This window comes from Silene latifolia, chromosome 9 (genome assembly GCF_048544455.1).
Source record: "Silene latifolia isolate original U9 population chromosome 9, ASM4854445v1, whole genome shotgun sequence".
Classification (NCBI taxonomy): Eukaryota; Viridiplantae; Streptophyta; class Magnoliopsida; order Caryophyllales; family Caryophyllaceae; genus Silene; species Silene latifolia.
The window spans coordinates 23,728,111-23,749,968 of NC_133534.1; the positions used below are offsets into that span (position 1 = coordinate 23,728,111).

Sequence of the window (21,858 nt, forward strand, 5' to 3'; positions counted from 1 at the left end):
TCAAACATGCAAGGTCCAAAATAAATCTCATAAATAAAACATCGCTAAAGTCGCGAAACAAAGTTATACAACCCAAATATGAAAAAGGGAGACATATGTCCCTAAAAGTATATGACATAAAAAGTGTTCAAGGGTCGCAATAAAATAAAGCCAATCTAGGTCCCAAGGTTACTTTGCTCGCTAGCTCGTCCATGTACCCCATATATGCATCACCTACATGTCAATCGCATTTATACAAATACGAAAGCCACAGTCAGTGGGGAGTAACTCCGAGTTCTCCCAGCCACGAAATGTCATAATTAATATAACATGTAAACATAAGAATATGAATATGAATAACACATAGCCTTAGCATATAGATGCTAGACAATCATGCTTATCATGTGAACAACAATATAACAACACATAGTCCTAGCATGTGAATACTAGACCGACTCATACTACACTATCATGTGAATCACATAACATCCAGGAATCCAAACTCTATCAACCATAGCCGGCTTGCATCTCACCTTCTATGATTCATAGTATCATCAAACAAGAAAGGACAATAAATCTAGAGATAGGCATAAGTTCTTAGGACGGTCAATAGTCATTCTGTAACTCGAGTCTATACCACGAGGTAAGGTAAACACCCTAGTCCTAAACCAGCGCAGACCTAGCGACATGCAGAAAATTACCGCATCCAAGACCCATGATATCAACACATGAGTACCCCTAAGGAGTCCACCAAAGGGTTGGCTAGTACTTAAGCTGACCACATACTTCTAAGAGTACGTCAGAAGGTCATGCCCTATCTTGGATATAAACCCACCAAGCTAAGACACAAAGGCTATTAAGCCGCAAACATACACTCGTCAAAGACTATAATGGCCTATCTATGACGAAGGCCGAAATACTCACCTAGGACCTAGTCCCAGCTTGAATACTTTAGCCCACGCCACATAAGACAAGTAGGACACCCAATTAACCATAAGAGGGGCAAAGAGTCCAAACTTGCACACACAAATGATTATACACACCCTAGTATATGAAAGGCTACGCAAGGGCATATTCAGCTGACAATCCAACAATATCTCCAATATCAATAATAATCCAAATTCCAGCTAACCAACAGTACCATAATCCATGAGAACAAGCTAAACAAATAGGCAACAAGACTCAAGCATAAGGCATCCAAAGCATCCAACAACCAACATGTGAAATGATAATCACAAATATCAAGGCATCAACATAAAACATCCAATAACAACCAATCTCACCTCAAAGACAAACCCTCGACCCTAGTCCCGCGACGGGTCATCGGTCAAATCGAGGCTGACCGGTTTAAACCTAGTTTGACCAAACTCATTCGGTCAAACTGGCCCAGCTCAGAGTCTTGACCCATTTTGGCCCAAATCACAACATTCATTACAATATCATTCTCATGCAATATTCCAATTTCTATCATGTGAACACTATCAACATAAAGAAAACATTCCAACTTACAAAATAACTAATTCCACAAAATTCTCGCATAATAAAATAGCATAAATAACCGTCTCACACAAGGGTAAACTTTTCTATAAATTTTTAATCGATAAAACGACGCCATTTACTCATACGGACTCCGAATTGAGTGATTCAAGTGGCTAAACCACCTAATTTTTCGATGCCGTTCAATCTGTCATATTTTTGGAAGAATTGGAAACCGTCTCGGTCTGGTACTGACGCGTTCCAGCCAAAACACGGACTTGTCACAACACATAATTTCTCATCCAAATTTGTTCCAAACAATAATATACAAATGGGTAACATAAATTAAACATAAGCATACTCATCTTACTCCATTCATTCATTTATCAACAAGATCGTCTCAAACAACAACAAACAACAACAAACGACAACAAACAACAACAAACAACAAATACAACTACTAATGTGACATTAATTCGTCGAGTGACTCGGAATAGTTACCTTAAGCTAGCAAAGAGACAAGTAATAACTTGAGAAAGCTTCTAAAACCCAAAATTACTCTTCATCTTCAACCACATATGAGTCACCTAACTCATCTTCAAATTCTTCACCTATAAGAACAACAAAAACACAATTATTAAGCTTAAATTCGAAAACCCTAAAAGATGAGTCTTAAAACAAAATTGAGGTAAATGAAAATAAAGCTTACTAGTAGATGAGGATTGAAGAGAGGATTCCAAATATATAATTTTTATGAGATTTGGTGGAGAAATGAAGGATTTATGGTGGATTTAGGGATTGTAAGGAGGATTTTTGAGATAAATTTGGTGTTTGATGAAAGAAAGAGAGAGAGTGAATTATGGAGGAAATGAGAATTGAAAGAGGGGACAATGGAGGGTAGGTGGCCAGCCAAAAGGCATGGGGAGATGGATCATTTGTTTACGTTTTGGGGTTTGCTTCGACGGTGCGATTTCCGAGAATATTAAAGTTCTTAAACACGATTTTACTAAAAGATTAAGTACTCATATGCCCAATATCCAAACTCGTTTACCCAACGACCGTAAGAAATGGGAAAATCCCAATTTTACGACTTTTATCCGAAATCTATTTTATCAAAGGAAAAGGTTTAAATATAGTTTAAATCACTTTTAAACATTTCTAAACTATCAAAAATAATTACATTTTTTCAAAATAAAATAAGATTATATTTTATCAAATAAATTTTATTTCAAATAAATTAATATTAAATTAAAATAGATTAAAATTGTAATACCCGCCCTTTTAGAGACCCTTTGACCAACGTTGACTGACCTTGGGAGCGGGAATAGTCTTAGAAGTGAGTGCCAAAACCATCTTGGGTTGCGTGCTAAGAGTGGTACTCGATAGAGTAGAGGCTACTCGATCGAGTAGCTAGGTTACTCGATCGAGTAGGGGGCCACTCGATCGAGTATGTTGGGTACTCGATCGAGTACCGAGTTTTCAGCGAGGGTTTTATATCGCGCTTTGTTAAATCCGCAAATCACTTCCGCCACTTTCCTCCTATCCTTCAGTCGCCTCTTTCCTTTCCCTTCACCTCAAAACCTCCATGGAAGCCTTTTGAAGTTCCTTGTGCCTTAGGAGAGCGTCACTTGAGTCGGGTAGCGGTCTTTTGCCGAGTTTCTCCTCATAGGTATGTCATAATCATCATCCGTGTCCTTGTTCTTTATAGTTAGGGTTGCTTGTTGGTAATATATATTTGTATTGTGGTTATAGGCTTTGCCTGGTCGCTGGATATGTTGTTTGTCGGCATGGATTGGTTGCAGTTGCTTAAAGGTAGGTTCGCCTACTCAGTTTCTGTAGATGGTCTAGTGTGTCGGTCGTTGTGGTTGTATCGTGATTGAATAGTATCGTGATTGTATTGTGACGGTTGTGATTGTGATTGTGATTGTGGTTGTTGTCTCTGGTTCTCGAGATGCGTTCTCGGCTGAGTGGGGTCACTTGCGGGAGTGGCTTCACGCCCTAGTTTCGCCCTTCGTGGAACCCGCCACGGAAGGGGATGTGCACATTAATGGACAGGGTTATCGCTCGATATGATGAGCAGGGCTTAGGTGGGAACGGCTGCGGTCCCCCCTGGCGGTCGGTCCGGTGGACGATCGATGACGGAGGTTGGTTGGATTATTGTGATTGTGTATGAGATTGTTAGCGTTGTATTGTGTTGATAATTGTAGTTGCTGTTATCGTGTCTTATCTCAGTACTGACCTTGTGTGGTTGTTTGTTTGTTATGTGTCTGCCGTGATCCCTTATGGTGAGCAGTCGGTCTTAGCGGTGTTGATGTTGTTGATAGTCGGAGTCGGGCGAGGATGAGTCTTCACGAGATATGATGGTCATAGCGAGTAGTCCTTGAGTTGTATCTTTTATATCGTTTGTTGGTTTAAAGCACTTGTAATATAACATAATAGTTCTTTTATCGACGTTTGATAATTACTATCCTCGGGCAACCGAGATGGTAACGCCCTTATATGCTAAGGAAGGCCTAGTTAAGGCTCCTCTGAATATGGGGGTGTTACAAAAATATTACTTTTAAAATATAATAAAGGTCTTCAAATTTACGGGGTGTTACAATACGGAATCATATATTATCCTTCAGTTAGTTTTATACTTTCTAACTAATTAGGGTTACAATACATAATTAAATATTTCCTAAAAGATTCCGTAAGTAGGGCCGTGATTCATAACTAAAAACATTGAATCATTCATTTACTAATTTAATTGATTTGCGGCATATTTAAATATCTCTTAGACTTTTTTGCACATTTTTTATTGTCTAATATTCTGCAGCCATTTAAATACGTTGAATACAAGTGGCAATAAAGTGGGGGTGTGACACGTGGCGATCAAAGGGGTAGACGGTTATTGCGTTAATATAATACTAGTCTTAACCCGTGTAATTTTGCACGGGTAGGCTACTTCAGGTTTTGTTATCATGTATTATTTTAAGATGTTATATAATTTTTACGTTAATTAGTTATATCCTTTTTAGGGTAGGAATCTATAATTGTTTTTACATAATTTAAGAAAATCTCTCTATTTTTTGTTAAAACAATTATAGATTACAAATTGAGTTATAAATAAGTTTTTAGATATTTGCTGATACGTGTCTGATATGCTTTTTTTTAAACCTGTATCAAGTGTACAAAAACTCGTATAATTTATAAGAAATCCGTATTGTATACTTTTATTGACCCGTACTATTTATGAGCTTGTGAAAAAATACGTTTTGGGTTATATACGATAATCCGAATCGAATGTACAAAAACTCATATAATTAAAGTTGGATATCACTTCATCAAATACTTATAAGAAAACCATATTGTATATTTTTATTAACCCGTACTATTTATGAGCTTGTGAAAATATATGTTTTGGGTTATATACGATAATCTGAACATGGGTTGATATATAATATCACCCAATAATAATAATTATTACTTCATACAATATTACTTTTGAGTTGGTCCATGTAATTGACCTATATGGTCTAAGATCCGCGTATAATTTCTTGTAAAAATCAGCTAAACTCCTTTAAGACGGAGGTATCCGTCTTAATATTAAAATAAGTTGAATATAACCCCAATTCCCACAATGTGTATAATGGAATATTTTACTTTTCCATATGCATTTTGTTTTCATCCCTTATAGATATATTTGACTTGCCTTAAACATAAGACATATATACCCGTCTTAAATGAGAATTTACCTTCTCCCTTAAGACAGATATATCCGATTTTAACATTAAAACGGGTCAAATATCATCCCAGAAGTGCATAATTGCATATAAGAAAATTTATAACTTTTTTCTATACATTTTACTTTTACTTATTTTAACTACTTGACAGTCTTAAACTTAAAACAAATATACTTGTCTAAAATGAAAAAAAATAACCGTACATTTTAATCTACCAATTTAGCTCATATAAAAGCCCACCTCTTGCCCCATATAAATACATCTAATCTCTATACTTTTAAACCCGTGCAAATTGTACGGGTTTGCTTTTTTCAGATTTTATTATTATCAAAATACTTATTTATTACTCTTTTATTTCGATTACGTGTTTCTTATATGTTCTATTTACGTCTTTGTTTTTTTCATTTGTTTATCTTTCATGATTGAAAATATTTATAAAAGTTAATTTGATCATCTACTTTCAAAATTATTATATTAGTCTCATCATTTTAGGTTTTTTTTTGATGTTTTAATTTTTACCAATTTAATATGTGAAATATCATGTATCTATTAGTAAAATTACTATATTTTAATAATATAACTTACCAATGTAAATAGTTTGTATGAACAAAGTATAAATATTTTAGTAATTTGTAATACCTCATTTGTCAATACCAAACAATTCTACCTAAAAATGCCAAATAATACTACCAATTTGTATCTTTAAGTGGCCCATCTAAAACAATTAAAGGACAAAAATTCATTCATGATCAGTAAGATCATAATATAAATGGTTAATAAATCCAAGTTAGAGGAGATTAAAAGAAGAGACTTTCGTCTGCAAAATATTACCCTAGCAACTCCACCTAATCACCTCTCACTGCCCCTCTCATTCTCTCCCTCAATTTTTTTTTTTTTTCATTTTGTACCTATTCAAAATTCGTCTTCTATGGATCTTTCAATCTTCTAAGTTAAATATCTCTATATTGTCAAATGATTTCAAGACCTTTTACACAAAATATCCGATTTGATGATGTTAATTTTTTTTGTGTTTGATGAACTCATCAATTAGGTAAGTATATACATGTATGTCAACTTATAAGATTTGTTGAGCTTAATTGTTTGTATGTCGGATTTTCCGTTTTTGAGTAAATTTTCACTCGTTTTAAAATTATTTGTGCTGTTATACTCTTTATTCAGGAGTTCTGATGCTTTCATTAGAATGAAGTTATCCCTAGATTTATTTTTTCCAAACAAATATTCTTATCTTAAATTAGTTTCTGTTCTTTAAGTAATTTTCATTTTTTATTGGGTTTTAGTATTCAGATTTTTTATATTGATGAATTATTTTTGTAATTTTGCCAGTTTAAATAATTTTTTAAATATTTTTAAACTGTATTTTAATTAATTTTCATAATTTATTTTTATTGGCTCTCACAATGTACATATTTAAAGATTAAAGATGTAAGATTGTAGTATATTTATGAAATTTGATTTTTTATATGACATTTATTTCGTTTTTTTTTTCAAATATTTTAAGAAAGTAATTTTTTCTTAGTATTTCAAAATTTTTAAATTATAAAGTAGGTGGTCATTATTGATTTTGTTATTTTTAAATCATGGTTAAGTTGTTAATTGAACACCCTAATAAATAGGAGAATTAAAAATGCAGATAGACATGGAGATTTACAATAGTTGTGTAATTTAATTGAGATCAATGTTGTAATTATATTTGTTTTATAATTTTATAATGTCGTAATTTAATTGAGAACAATGTTGTAGTTTGTGACTGAACACTTTTGGATTTGGAATTAAACATTAAACCATGTGAAAAATAGTACTCCCTCCGATTCACTATGATCTTCCACATTGCTTTTTGGGGAGTTTTTAAGAGAAAAGAGATTTGTGGTGGAAAATGGAGGAAAATGAAAATAAGAGAGAGAATGTGGGGTCACAAGTCATAAAAACCACAAATGATAGACTAATAAGAAAAGTGGAAGAACTTAGTGAATTTGCCATTTTCGGAATTGTGGAACATCTTAGTGAATAGGAGGGAGTAAGTCATAACATTGAACAATTAATTCTCAAATAGGTAGTGGCCCTAAAAATCAGAAAATAAAAATCCGCATTTGACTTATTGACTTTCAACCACAGGCTGACAACGCAACAATGGAGTTGTTCTTTTAACGAATAGGATATGATGATATGATTTTTTACTTTTTTTTTTTTATTTTTTATCCTATACCTAGTGGGCATAAGTTAAGTTAGAAAAACACATATAAATATTAGGTATATACTACTCGGTCGTTAACCTAGATTACAAGAAACTTAGTTTATGCTCCGTAATTGTGAATATGGGAGCAACAGTCAAGGAGGAGGTAAAACCCTATATTTCCAAGTGGTCTAAGGCAACCATGGATCAATCTGGTGGTATGTTTTCCTTCCTTTTTTTATTTTACTATACTAGACTAGATTTCAAGCTCGGATTGTCCGGGTTGTATCGTAACAGGCACTTTCATGAAATTATCGTGTCGAGCATGTAACTATTATATAAACAACAATCATCTCCCTTTAAACCTCCCACAAATCCAATATTTGCAGTAAAAATAAGTGTTTTTCGGAGACTCAATTTTTATTAATGCTGTGTTTTCTAAGGGATAGCCATCTTTTTCCACTGGAAAACTTTGACGGCCTATAATTCGTAGTCTGGTCACGAGTTCTAAACGCGACAATGCCTTTTTTTTTTTGAAATCGATCGTCTCTACGAGATTTCCGATTTGAAAAAAAAAAAGTTGCAAGAGTTACTATCGGTGAAATTCCCAGGAGGCCAGGTTCAGGCTCTCCAGGAGCAAAATCTTGTGGAACATTCTTGGCCCGAGTCCATGCCTAATAGACTTCGAGCTTGTCAACCTCGGGTGGCTTACCTGGTATGCAGGCTATCACGTACACGTTTACCTAGTACGCACCGAAGGTAGCGGCTGCGGGTTCCATCATTGCCAAAAAAAAAAACATTTTTAACAAAAAAAACTTTTACTGACTTTATCCCTGTCTACGAGTTCATAAGTAATTGATCGTCTATTTCCTAAAAGAAAAAAAGAAAAAGAGATAGATGGTCCATTTCCCTTTCACAATACAATTTAATATTGTTGTTTTTATTTCGGTTGTTTTTACCTTTATTTATCATGCTAAAATCGGGTCCGTTAGTTGCAAGATAAAATCTAGACCGCCATTTCTTTTAGGAAATGGAGAAGATCCTAATTGGTTTTCGAAATCCTGACCAAGGAACTTAAAAGGAAGGGAAAAGACAGACCTGGTGGTACAACTCTTGTAGATTTTATCGTTAAAGATAGACTTATGCTAAATTTTGGATCTCTTATTTGATTTCAACTTGTATTGCAGAGTATTTACGGATAATGAGAGAAAGAATTCCCGCAACATACATGGTAAAAATTGAATCTCTTGCGTCTCTAAAGGAAGCAATTGCCGCGACAAATTGCAATGAGAAAGACCACGTAGAACTAAATCACTTCAAATCAGGGAATTACAAATGGTAAGTATAACTCGTACATTTATAATGGACTCAACTCAGTCTGATAAACACTTCCGAATGCCCGCACTGACAATTGTATTCACCTTGTTGCTAGAGTTGATTATCAAGTCACTCGAGACGATTTTGAATTTTAAGATAAGTTGTGTTATATAGGGTTTGAATTTTGTGGGCTCAATATTGCTCGTTTGGTCGAGTTATTTCGAGTGAAGGTTAACTTGTGCCTCGTGTGAGTGTTGCAATTAGTGTTTATGGAAGACCTTTCACACGATAGGAGTTATGGGGTTAATTTACATAGTGTCAAACGTATGAGGCTTATTTGCCACTTCCTCGATGGACGGCCTTTCACAGGATAGGAGTAGTTGTTTTCCTTTTTTGTTAGTTTCTAGTGTAGTTAATGACATATCTCACACATATTTAGCACGAGACAAATCTGTTAGATTGCACATGGGCCTAGGCCGCACCCGTCGAGGAGGAGAAAAAGGATTACGCATTTGAGGTAGTACCTCAGACCTTATAGTTTTTGAGTATATGCACATTTTTTCTGAGCATATTACTATTTATAAATATAGTTTTTGAGCAATATTATATTTTTTTAGTGTAATGTTTTAGTAAATGTGCTAAAAAACTTTATACTAAAGCAGAACTCAAAAACTTTTAAATAAAACTCAGAAAATAAATAATAAGAGGTACTCCCTTAGATGTATAGTCTATGAACTGCGTCGAGGAGGCGAGAGTGTCCTCTTTATAAGTACAAGGAGGTTCTATCCCAAAACCAATTGGCAATGGGAGGAGTAGCCCCTTGGATTATAAACGTGGGAGACCTACATGTTATTCTTCACAAAATCGGCTAACATCAATAATATTATTAGAGCTTCGATCAGGATTTCTATTGAGTTGGCTTTCGGAGTTGTAAGCTTGAGTTATGGAGTCAGCCAAAAAAAATGTTATTTTGATCCATCAATGGTTACATGTTCAGGGCTTTGTGTCTTTACCCGGAGGGAAACAAGAAAGATGATGGCAAGGACCATATCTCCCTCTATTTGAAATTGGTTAAGCCACCCGGTAACAAAGTGATCGCGACGATGTTCAATTTTTTCATTTATGATCAATTAAGAGACAATTATTTGATGATCCAAGGTAAGTACTAAGTATCGCATCATTTGTGCCAACTCGATTATTATTTTTCATAAGTGTAACAATTATAACTATAACTCTATTATAAGTATCAATTAATTACAGGTTTGAAGGAGAAGCGTTTTCATGCCGCAAAAACAGAATGGGGAGTATCAAGAGTAATATCATTGGATGATTTTGAGGACGCTTCCAATGGGTTCTTAAAAGACGATAGCTGCGTCTTTGGAGTAGAGATTGTTTACGCTTATGTAAATGTCCAACCTCAAGTTGCAGTTGTGCACACTACAACTACTAGTACTACTCATTTAAAGAGTTACAGCTTCAAATGGGAAATTCCAAAGTTTTCCAAGTTAAAACTCCCTAGTCAATATTCTCCAGAGTTCAATATCAATGGTCGGTCATGGTATGTTCTTACTTGTTGGCTCATTGTTAAATATGATAAGGGTTCATTGGTTGGTAGAGTGAGTTTAGGGTTGATCTCGAGTAGGTTATTATTTGGTCATTTCGAGTCAATGATTAAACTATTTGAATGATGATTATGGATTATGTTTGTTCAGGTTTGGCAGTTTGTTATGTAAATAATTCCAAGTCCTGTTACTAAAACTAAGTCACATATCACTTTGGTTAGTTTTAGACTGGGTTAGTATGGGTAATGGGTTTAACAAAGTTTGGATACACGAATAACACGATAGCTCAAATTGTGTCATATTCGAGTTGTTCTATTGATCGTCAATCGACTCTTGTGTCAAGTAGTATGTAATGTGAGAATTATCTAATGTTTATGTTAACTTGAATCTATGCTCAATACTCGACATTCAATTCGTCATTAATATATAAAGTTGCGAGGTCACTGATGTTGTATATTGTGTTATTATGTTAGAGTGGGACGAGCCATTGTGGGGCTTTGCCCAATTTAAGTTCATTCCAAGTCATTGCCGAGTAGATCATCAACGAGTAACAAGTCGGGTCAGGGTCAGTTCATGTCATTATAGACTTGTGTTATCGACGTACATTGCAGATTTGCAGCTTATGTTTTCAAGTTTAGACCGACAATTTCATGTCTGAGTTGTAACTTGAATTTATTGTGCAGGAAATTAAAAATATACCCAAATGGAGAGCTGTCTTCTCGAAGCATTGGTCTATATTTGTACTTAAACAGTACTAGTTCTACCAAGGGCAACAAACTTCTTGTTGAAGCTGAGCTGCGCATGAAAAATCAAGCCAAGTTATCTCAAGGCAAAGATCACAAGCATACTCGTAAGTCATATATTTGCTCTCATCAACATCTCACTTTGGATGTAACTATGGCTCCATCATCCATGAACCAAATCACTATGTAGTTATGTCACTGGTTTTTTTTTATTGCAGTTGGGCACTGGTTTATTAAATAGTTTTAGAAATATGTAGTCAACTTACTGGTTTTTTTTTTATTGCAGTTGGGCAGTGGTTTGTGGCAGGAGGTTCGGGGCGGGGCTACACAAATTTTATTGGATTAGATAATCTCGAAGATTTTAAGTGGAAGGACAAGATTATTATTGAAGTTAACGTAAAAGAAATTGCGTTTGTTCAAATGTAATAGTCTCCGAGTCTCGGATACTTTGCAAGTAGTTATATATTTTCTATGTTGTACGCTACTATTGAAATTATATATCACTCTCAACTTCACATTACAAGTTTCTATTTTGTACACTATTCATAGGTGAACATTCAATTTCGATTTTATCTCGATACATAAGTGAAAATAAATTCAGATAGATCTTATTTGATTCGTCTTTAAAAGTACATTAAGAATATCTAACTTTTATAATTTTTGCAAATACGTAACTAAAAATATTTATCGCGTAAAATACGCGTTGACAAATGTGAAAAAACAAACTTGTAATGTGGAGTTGAATGGATGGAGTATATACTACGAGAATAAACAGTTCATAGATATATCTGAGGTAATACCTTTTATTGTTTATTTTCTGAGTTTTATTTTAAAGTTTTTGAGTACATTTACTAAAACGTTACACTAAAAAAAAAATATTGCTCAAAAACTATATTTATAAATGGTAATGCTCAGAAAAAATGTGTATATGCACAAAAACTACAAGGTCTGAGGTACACTACCTCAGATGCGTAATCCTTTTTCTGGAGAATAAAAATTCTCATAACGTTTTCCTCCAAAAGGAATTTCCTTAAATAAGGAAACAAGACTACATTGTAATAAGTTATTTTTTTATTAACATATAATTCTTTAATCTTTTAATCACTATAATCTTCCATAAACTCTAAATTACATTTGTCTAATTAAAATAAAACAAAACTGGTATAAATCTAAAAATTATAAATTACTAACAAAAATTCATTAAAATTATTCGAGAAGAGTTATAAATTGAAATCATTAGTTTTGTGGTAAAAAATCATTAAATATACATTTTACAACTTCACTCAATTCTCTTAATAAGTTTCCCACTTTTTTCATATAAAAATAAAAAGGGTGAAATAGAGAATTAATAACGCATCAATTTAAGTTTTATAAATAATGCATTAAAATGTAAAAGCTCTATAATTATAATGCATTTTATTATATAATTCTTTTCATTAAAATTAATCTTTTATCAAATTATATAATTTTCACTAAACACTAAGTTATAATATTTTAATTAAAGTATAAATAATATAAAATTATAAAATATCAAATCTTTATTGATTGATATTATTATTATTTGAGAGTGACATGACTCATACTATTCATACTATGTATAAATAAAACTATAAATCGTTTTGATTACTTTCATAACAAAAAAAATGAGAGAATTTATAAATTGAAATCATTAGTTTGTGGTATCAAAAATATTTTAAATAAAAAAATTCAGCACATTACTCAATTCTCTTAGATAATTTTCTATTTAATTTTTTTTCCTAGAAACAAAATACAATAACGAGAAAATGAATAATTAATGAGATACCACTATTATTTTACAGTTCAATTTTAGTCGGTTTTCATGAATAATTTTACAATTCAATTTTTAATTTAGCATGATTAAATAATACAAAAATAAAAATTCTATGAATTCCGCGCATTCATTGCGCGGGATCTAAACTAGTATAAGAGTAAATAACTTAAAAATTTACAAGATTAATAAGACTGACTCACAAATATACTCGATGTTTCACGGTTTTATGATTTCATTTTATTATTCTGTATTAAAAAAGAACCGTATCAAAAACCGTATATTCCGTTTCAATTTTGCCGATACGTACGTATCCGATACCCTTTTTAATAAACCATATCGTAAATACGGAAATTCGTATCGAATATACAAAAATCCGTATAATTAAAACTGTATATTGTATCGTATACGTAAAATAAAACTGTATCGTATATTTTTGCTCCGCCTTATTTAAGATGTACTCTCCTTGTGGGGTCTTGCATGTTGCATACATCGTTGGTTCGTGCAACTGTGCAAGGTCCATCATGACCCATTTTTTTGGTTTTGAATTAGACCTGTCAAACGGGTAGGGAGGGTTGGATTTCGGTTCGGGTTATACGGTCATAGATTGGGTTATAGATCAGAATATAGGTCAATCAATCTATCTATCTATCTATATTATTAAAGGAAGCTTTTTTCGAGCGATTACAGAGTGTCCAATTTTTATGAAAGACTTCCGAGCATTATTAAATATTAAGATTAAGATTAAGATTGATATTAACAGAAGTCCAATTCCAATACAAGTATACAGTAACTAGAAGTTCTAGAACACGTAAAATACTATAGACTATTTAATATCGATATAATTTAAACATACACAAAATCTCATTATAGACGGACACTATCCGTCTATACGTATAGACGGATACCATTTCTCTTCACAAAATATCCATTTGCCATAATGTGGGAAGCACATGGGGGTGCCCCACCTTGTTCCCCCTACCCATTTTATTAGAGGTCTTTACCCGTCTGTTCGCCCCACCCGTCTATACCAAGACCTATTGTTAAACATATAATATTAATTAATGTAGCTAAAGTCTATTTTTTTTACCCAATCATATATCATATATTATATTAAAGCAGAAACCATCTGCTTCATATGTTGCCACGTGTCACTTCCTTAAAAAATGCCACGTGTAAATATAAGAAAAATGCTTCATATTTAATGATCTTACCAGTTACAAAGAATCCATAATTAAAATAAAATATTAGGAAAATGCATGATTGAACAACTACGAAATATATGGGCCGAGATTCACGCAATTTAAATTTTCCTTTCAATGAAAATGCAATTTGTGGAGATTGCGTTAGAAAAGGAACGTATGAAGCCAATGTGGGGATCATTTTGGAATCAAATATTTTATGTTATCTTCTATAGTTCTACCATTATCGTTTATACTGATTTCATTTTCCCTTAAATTTGATATCACAGCAACATATCAATTAGGTTTTCCTTTTTATATATTTGTTACGATGAAAAATATCTGATATATATCCGAAATTGCCAACCTCATTCATACAGTTACCTTCAATAGCTACCTTCGGCCACCATCACATTGCTGCACCGTGATCTCCCCTCTCTGTTGGAAAGAGAGTCCTGGTAAATTATCTAGGGTGTGATTTTTCGACGCAGGGCATCTCATTGTCTTTTTTAGTCTTTACTTTTCTTACTTTTTCATTTCTTTCTATTATACTGTAATTTTATATGTAGTTGATTTGTAACTGATGTGGATCACGATCATTTAATTTCTAATAATAACAGTGATTAATTATGACCATGAAAAGCGGGGAGGAATTCAATATACTCAATCGAAATGGTGGGACGATGACAATTGGTAAATTATTTGACTTGCATTTTATTCATTTTGAATAATATTATTATCATGACGGTTTTTATTTATACCCAATCGAAATGACATGCATTTTATTTATTTTGAATAATAGTACTAAAAATAAATAATATTTTTTAAAGAGTTAGTCTTGTGTATGACGATTTTACACTAATGTTGTTGTAAGGCGGATTCAAACCCTAGCATTGGTCATCATAAAGAACCTTTGGGGCTAAATTATTCACACATTATCATCTTCGAAGATTGCGGCCGATATGTATTGACTTAGCGGCCAAATAGAGCCAAATTTCATTGCCATTGTTAATTTGGATGCAAGTTAATTTATTTCTTATACCAAATTGAATGTATATTTTTGTACATGGTTTCATTAATGATGTGAAATTCCTAATTATCTAAACGCTCCCACACTGAAAATTTGAAATATGGGTAAAATTTATAACCTATATTCATTCATCAAAGTTGGACCATTGATTCTTTGTAATTCTTATTTATACTTTGTTTGGTTCATCTAGACGTTGTAAGAGATTAGTTCAGTTGCATAACTTTGTTTCATGGATTTTTTTTATTATGACTTCGACGACTCCGGCCGGAGACATTTGCTTGAGATGGTTATAATAGTTAGGTTATTTTTATGATAACACAACAAAAAAAATGAGTTATTTTTGGAAGATTTCACAAACATCGGCTTATTTTAGATAAATTTGCGAACAAAAATAATGGCAATGTGATAAATCACAGTGAAATGACGGGCGTTATCCTTCTTTTCGAAAGCAGGGCACCTAAAAATGATGATGTGAATAATCTTACAACTATTAACTGTGTACTTGGGAATACGATAATTGAATATCAGATAACTATTGAAGGATTATTTTAATAATATATTTCCTATATTCCAGTGAATAGTTTACACTCACAAATACTATCCTACAACCAGTTGTATAGTAGCATTGTACAACCGCCTCAAATTTGTTGAGCTATTTTACAAGTTATTGAGCTATTTTACGAAATTATTGAGCTTAATAATTATTCTGTTAAGCTCAATAACTTTGTATTATAGCTCGATAATTTTGTTTGTAGAGCTTGATAACTTTATAACAAAGCTCAACTACATTGAATAAGTTGTATATACAACCAGTTGTATAATACATTAACTGGTTTACACTTGCCTTAACTTATGAGGGAGAAATCAAGCAAATAGTTTACACTTACCTTTGTTTGTGAGGGAGAAATCAAGCAAGTGTTATGTATTGCTTGGAACGGAGGGAGTAATATTTAAGCATAATCATTTATTATTTTAATCAATTGATTGATTAAACACAACCATATTAAAGTTGAGATCATTTGTTCCATTTTTGTGTTCCATTTTTGTGTTCCATTTTCTATTAAACTAATGATGTGTTACAAGAGAGAATATAATGGAACAGAAAATCCGCTCAAGCACAAATTAATTTCACAAAAAAGACAAACAAACAAACTTTTTTCTAAATTAGTACTTAAACTAAATACTTCCTACGTCCCCGTCAAAGGACTAATGAACAATAGTCCCATTGGAGGCACAATTTATCCATAAAAAACCTTCCCAATATAGAAAGATAAACAAATGATTGAGACACAATTATGATATTCTTTTGTGTGTTTTTAGATATGTTCAATATACTAATATACCATCAGCATTTTAGATATTTATTTATGGAGTTAGTCATATGTAACCGTGTAAGCTGATTTAACATGATATAGTTGTAAAACAGGTTCAAATACAACCGTATTAATGGGTAAAAGTAGTTAATAAAATATCCGATTTTGATCAATTCACGTGTAAAACTGACGTATACAGAAATTTGTGTTCATACTGTGTTATACTCTGTAAGTGACAATGTAATTTTCTATTTATCACAGAATATTTACATTTGTTTTCTTCGATTTCTGCAGATCTACCATCTTCAATCAGTACGTATACAAGTACATTAGAAAGAAAGATACGAGTCGTCTGATCCTATTTGATTGTCATTTGTAACACACGAATTAACTAATGTTATAGTCTACTTCAATATTATATTTGTAAGAAAACGATTTAATAATGATTTGATATATATATATGCATAAGAAGTGATTCGACAATTAGTTGGTGTTATGTGCTCTTCCTCCGTTTTGTATGTCTTCTCTCCATTATTCAAATTATTGTTACATAATTTAATATTAGGAGAAAATGGACATGGTAAAACATAGCAAGATGCACCCTCCGTTTCGATCATTTGTTTACCTTTGATTTTGGCACAAAGACCAAGGAGAAAGGAATAATGGAGCAGTTATTGAGTGACAAGTAAATCAAATTGAGGGTAGAATATCAAGTTACAAATCAAAGGCATTTGTAAAATAAAAAAGGTAATCAATTGTCTTGGACACGCCAAAATGGAATAGGTAAACAAATGACCAAAACAGAGAGGGTATAATTTTTTTCTAACGTGATAATCTATTATTCATTCAATTAGTGTGAAAGAATTGCATTCCTTTACTAACCTATATACCAAGAACAGACAAATTTCAGTTAAATTATTATCACTTCGGATTCTTAATTGCTGTCCTTTTGGCCATAATTGAAAGAAACGATGGAAAATGAGAAGGAAATCAGTTGGAAGATATGAGTAAAACAAATGATAAATTTGATAGCTTTGCCATTATTAAAGACCATCACAGATTAACAGTGTGCAATTTACCTAAGCAAGTAAATAACTACGTCGTACGAGTAACAACTTACCATGTTATGACATCACATTTTTTTATGTGTTACATAGAGCAGGTTGGGTCTGGTCAGATGGCGTGGTTTCGAATCATAACAATCCTGACCATGTCTAAGGTTGGGTTAGTCGGGTTAATTCGTAGATCGGGTTTGGGTTAGGTTGCGTCATTTATATTTTTGTTGGGTCGGATTTTAGTTGGGACGACATGTCATTATCGGGTCGGGTCATTATCAAGCTCATTTCTTGGCCGCATCATTATGATAATTTATTGGGTTTGGGTCGAGTTTGGTTGGTGTGACTCATCAAATCATTATCCAATTGATATTTTCCGAATATTTTACCAGTTTGAGATGAGTTATGAACTTACGGTCATCATTCATGGAAGTTACTAGGTTAGTCAATTTTATTTTATAAGTGTTATTCATTATGTTGGTTTATTTTGGTCTTTATCAACTTGACTTTTTGTATATGTCGGGATATTTTGAGTTAATGTTGAGTTATCTCTCGAATTAGGTCAACTTTAGAGTGTCGAGTTGTGGACTTATGGGAGTTATACGTGATGAGTAGAGAGTCGTGATAGGTGACTGGTGGGTGGTGGATATGGGTTATGATTGGACGGTCAATGGTGAGTCACAGTCGCGTTGGTGTTAAAAGTTGGCCGGTCATTGTTAGGGAATCATAGGGTATGTTGAGAAAGTTGGAAGAGAAGAGAATCGGAATTGGGTCCCCGAGGAGTCGTCTGTTAGAGTATGTACGTTTAAGGAATTAGAAGGGGTGTAATGATCCGTTAGGCCCTGTTCTTTTGGACTTAGTTTTATTTTCTAGAAGTTAAGTTAATTTCAGTTCAGTTCAGGCCGATTCAGTTCAATTATGATATAAATAATATTTTTTCATATGATGTTAGATATACAAATAGTTATTTGATTAGGCCCGATTAATGGCATGTAAATGAGTTATTTTATATATATACATTATGAAAGTTACAATTATAATATAAACATTATTTATAATGCAATTTTGAGGATCGCCCGTGCGAGCACGGGTTCAAAAACTAGTTAGTGGAGTATTTGATTAGCAATAAGAGACGAACTTAACATATTTATTAGCCTATAAATACAACGACAGTTTAATAATCTACCCAAAATTTAAGATTTACTTTTTTTTTAGCCTTCCTTCCCAAAATCAACGTCATATAACTATATAGTGTCATTATGTGCTTTATAATCATTATTATTAAATTACAGTTTTTATATCATCCACAAACATGATTCCTAATATCTGTTATTTCTATTTATGTTGCAGGTCAATAATAAATTGCGCTAGATGAAACATATTATAGATCATATACAGAGATATGCATACCTGAGACTCCATATCATAAGATGAATGGGTAAGATAAGAGACCAATGTTGTATAATTCTTTATAGTTTCTTATTACTCCGTATAAGAATGAGAATTTGTTTTTTTTTTCCCTTTTAATGTTTCGAATGTAGTCCGTATAATTTAAGACCTAATCTTTGCGATAATTAATGTGAAGTTTTGATTTCTACTGCACCCATCCATATATTCTTATGATTTTATAGACTTACCGATGCCGCCGTGTTGATTTGTGCAACAATATATTCTAGCGAGATGGTTGTTTTATCCGGAGTGCTTTAGTCGGTCATAAATTGAAAAACGGATAAGCTATTAAAATGGTAGTGTACAAGGTTATTTGTAGGGAAGGATTCGTAATTTCGTATAAATATTGATACACATTGAGATCTAAAGTCATCGTCCGCTTGCTGCAATGTGAACTATGTTTTTTAGAAGTATAAATAATTCATGTAATTCTTCTCTATATGTCTTTATATAAGGAGTATATATTTCGGCATGTTAGTAGGATTTGTAGGTATCTTCGACCTCAATAAAGATGAGCAGCAAGTTGGCAACAAAAGAAATTGAAGCTCTTATTTATGAATTTTTTGGCAAATTGGTGTTTATTAGCAAAATAATTAGGGAAATGGAGTTGGTTTGAAAATATTTAGACTTATGGTGTCCACGTCATCAGTTTTTATTTTTTTTCCAATTTTTAGGCAAAGCCGCTAAGTTTCTTAGCGGCTTTGTCTCTTTGTCATTTTTTTGATAATAAATGTCATAAGCTTATGAAAAATAGATAAATAAGGAAGCCGCTAACTTTCTTAGCGGCTTTGGTGGTTATTCATTTTTAAAATAGGTTGTCATCAGTGTTAGAAGGGGACGGTTTTTGAAAAAAAAAATGAATAGTAAAGCCGCTAAGATTCTTAGCGGCTTTACTTATTTTTTTTTTTTTTTTTCAAAAAAAAAAAAAAAAAAAAATTTAAAAAAAAAAAAAAAATAGTAAGCCGCTAAGAAACTTAGCGGCTTTGCCTAAAAATTGGAAAAAAAATAAAAACTGATGACGTGGACACCATAAGTCTAAATATTTTCAAACCAACCCCATTTCCCTAATTATTTTGCTAATAAACACCAATTTGCCAAAAAATCCCTTATTTATGAGATTAAATTTTACTACTCGCTTTGTCTAAATAATTTATTGGATTTAATTTGTTTATCAATTTCGACATTGACCGCACAAGGTCACCAACTATTAATCCAAAAGTTATAAAATATTTATGAAATAATAAGAACTACTATAAACAAGTGGTTAGACGGAGGGAGTACTATATATTATAGGTTCCATATTATTACGTGTGACTGAGCTAAATGAAAAATCAAATGCATTCGTAGTAAGCATCATGTTTAACCACCGTCAACGTTTCATAACAAAATAACAGGCGTATATATACGTTGAATTTGTGAGCCTATAACTACCATACACAACCTTCTAAATAAAGATCTGTCATACATATTTAGTTATTTATTACATATCCAGTGACCTGGTGCATACATTAATACATGTGTGTTATCGTTGTTTTGTTCTTTCAAAAAAAGTTCAATCAATGTTAATAATAATGCTATTTTTTGTTAAATGAATATCCATGTTGGTTGCTGGCTGGTGTGCATCAGGTTTGTTACAATGTTCGTTGTAGTTTGTGGACTATAGTTGATTTCTCTCTATATGAATGAATATATAATATGGAGTATATGTATATCACAACATAAATATGATTATAGAGAGTTAAATACTTCAGAATAAAATTGTAAGGAAGAGAAAATAATACAGTACATATAAACTGTTTTGACATCAAAAGACTGAAATATAATTTAGAATCTTTAAAATGCTCACAAAAAATATAATACACATAAACTATAGTCCTTTTTTCTTAAATATTGTGCGTTGATGATTGACCTCACAATTGTTAACGGTTTGTTTCAATTATCTAAATTGACTTTGAATGTAGATTCACAGCGGTTAAGCTAATCAATAACGTTTTTAATGCAATTGAAAATTGAAAATAGGGAAATTCTCAGTTGTACCCCTCTGCTATGGGCTAATCCCACTTGTACCCCTACTTTTTAGGAAAGCCCACTTATACCTTTCAATTTACGAGTTATTCTCACTTATACCCCCCTCAAGTATAGCCTAGTCTCACTTGTACTCTTAATTTTAAGGAAAGTCCACACTCCAACATCATAATACTAAGCACCAACAACTAAGACGTTAAGTGAATTATCGTTTGTCATTATGAAGCGGGGAATAAGTGTTAAGTACTCTTACGTACGATGTTAAGGGCTATGTAAACAATATGATACTTTAATTGAAATATTAGTTTTCTCTCCAACAAACATCGTTTTTTTCCTGCAAATTCATTTTTATATGCCTCTACTTCATCTCAACGTTCATCTTTTACCCTTTTACCACACTTCATCCTCAATATTTATCATTTACTATACTTAAGGGGTATATGTAAGAATAACTAGGAAGTTGGAGGGTACAAGCAGGTTTTCCTGAAAAGTATGGGTACAAGTGGGATTAGCTCATACTAGAGGGGTACAAGTGAGAATTTCCCTTGAAAATAATATACAAGACTCTACTAAGCGGCCCGTGCATCGCACGGGCATTAACTCTAGTACATATATATAAAGCATAAACTTTTCGAGCGATATTAGAGAGTCCAACTTTCTAAGAAATCCTTACAAGAGTAGATTTCCAAAAAAGTTAAATAAATAAAATTATCCTAATAAAGGTAGATTTCTTAGTATTTAAAACAAATTTTAATAAAATTATCCTAATATAAGTAGATCAAATATATTTTAATAAAATTATTATCTTAATATAAGTAGATTAAAATTATCAAATAGATAATAAAAAATTATAATAGTTCAAGTTATCGCATTTATTTTCCCCCACTTATGGTCTCGTACATTTTTAGTTTGTATTTTCGCATCAAAATTCAAGAAGTTGGAAGACAAAAGATGAAATTTTTAGTTTGTATTCTCGCATCAAAATTCAAGAAGCTGGGGGACAAAAGATGAATTTATTTATTA

At 32.4% G+C, this 21,858-nt stretch overlaps 1 protein-coding gene and 1 long non-coding RNA gene across 2 annotated transcripts; both read left to right on the forward strand.

Annotated features, from left to right (window-relative positions):
• Window positions 1–7,431: 7,431 nt before the first annotated feature.
• LOC141599396 (uncharacterized) lies at window positions 7,432–11,533 on the forward strand. The gene is made up of 6 exons (XM_074419382.1): window positions 7,432–7,589; window positions 8,559–8,709; window positions 9,686–9,846; window positions 9,949–10,246; window positions 10,934–11,100; window positions 11,280–11,533. Exons 1-6 carry the CDS (start codon window positions 7,514–7,516, stop codon window positions 11,417–11,419), a joined length of 993 nt encoding a protein of 330 aa, XP_074275483.1. The 5' UTR covers window positions 7,432–7,513; the 3' UTR covers window positions 11,420–11,533.
• Window positions 11,534–14,039: 2,506 nt separating this feature from the next.
• Window positions 14,040–16,765, forward strand: LOC141602519 (uncharacterized). Its single transcript, XR_012524497.1, has 2 exons — window positions 14,040–14,656; window positions 16,601–16,765. It is a non-coding gene; the product is annotated as an uncharacterized LOC141602519 (long non-coding RNA).
• The last annotated feature ends 5,093 nt before the right edge of the window (window positions 16,766–21,858 follow it).

What these genes read in the sequence shown, in the direction of transcription:
- LOC141599396 (XM_074419382.1), top strand. Translation starts at nt 7,514, where the DNA reads ATGGGAGCAACAGTCAAGGAGGAGGTAAAACCCTATATTTCCAAGTGG. An exon ending in AAATCAGGGAATTACAAATG is followed by an intron (nt 8,710 to 9,685) that starts GTAAGTATAACT and finishes TTACATGTTCAG; the next exon opens with GGCTTTGTGTCTTTACCCGG. An exon ending in CAAAGATCACAAGCATACTC is followed by an intron (nt 11,101 to 11,279) that starts GTAAGTCATATA and finishes TTTTTATTGCAG; the next exon opens with TTGGGCAGTGGTTTGTGGCA.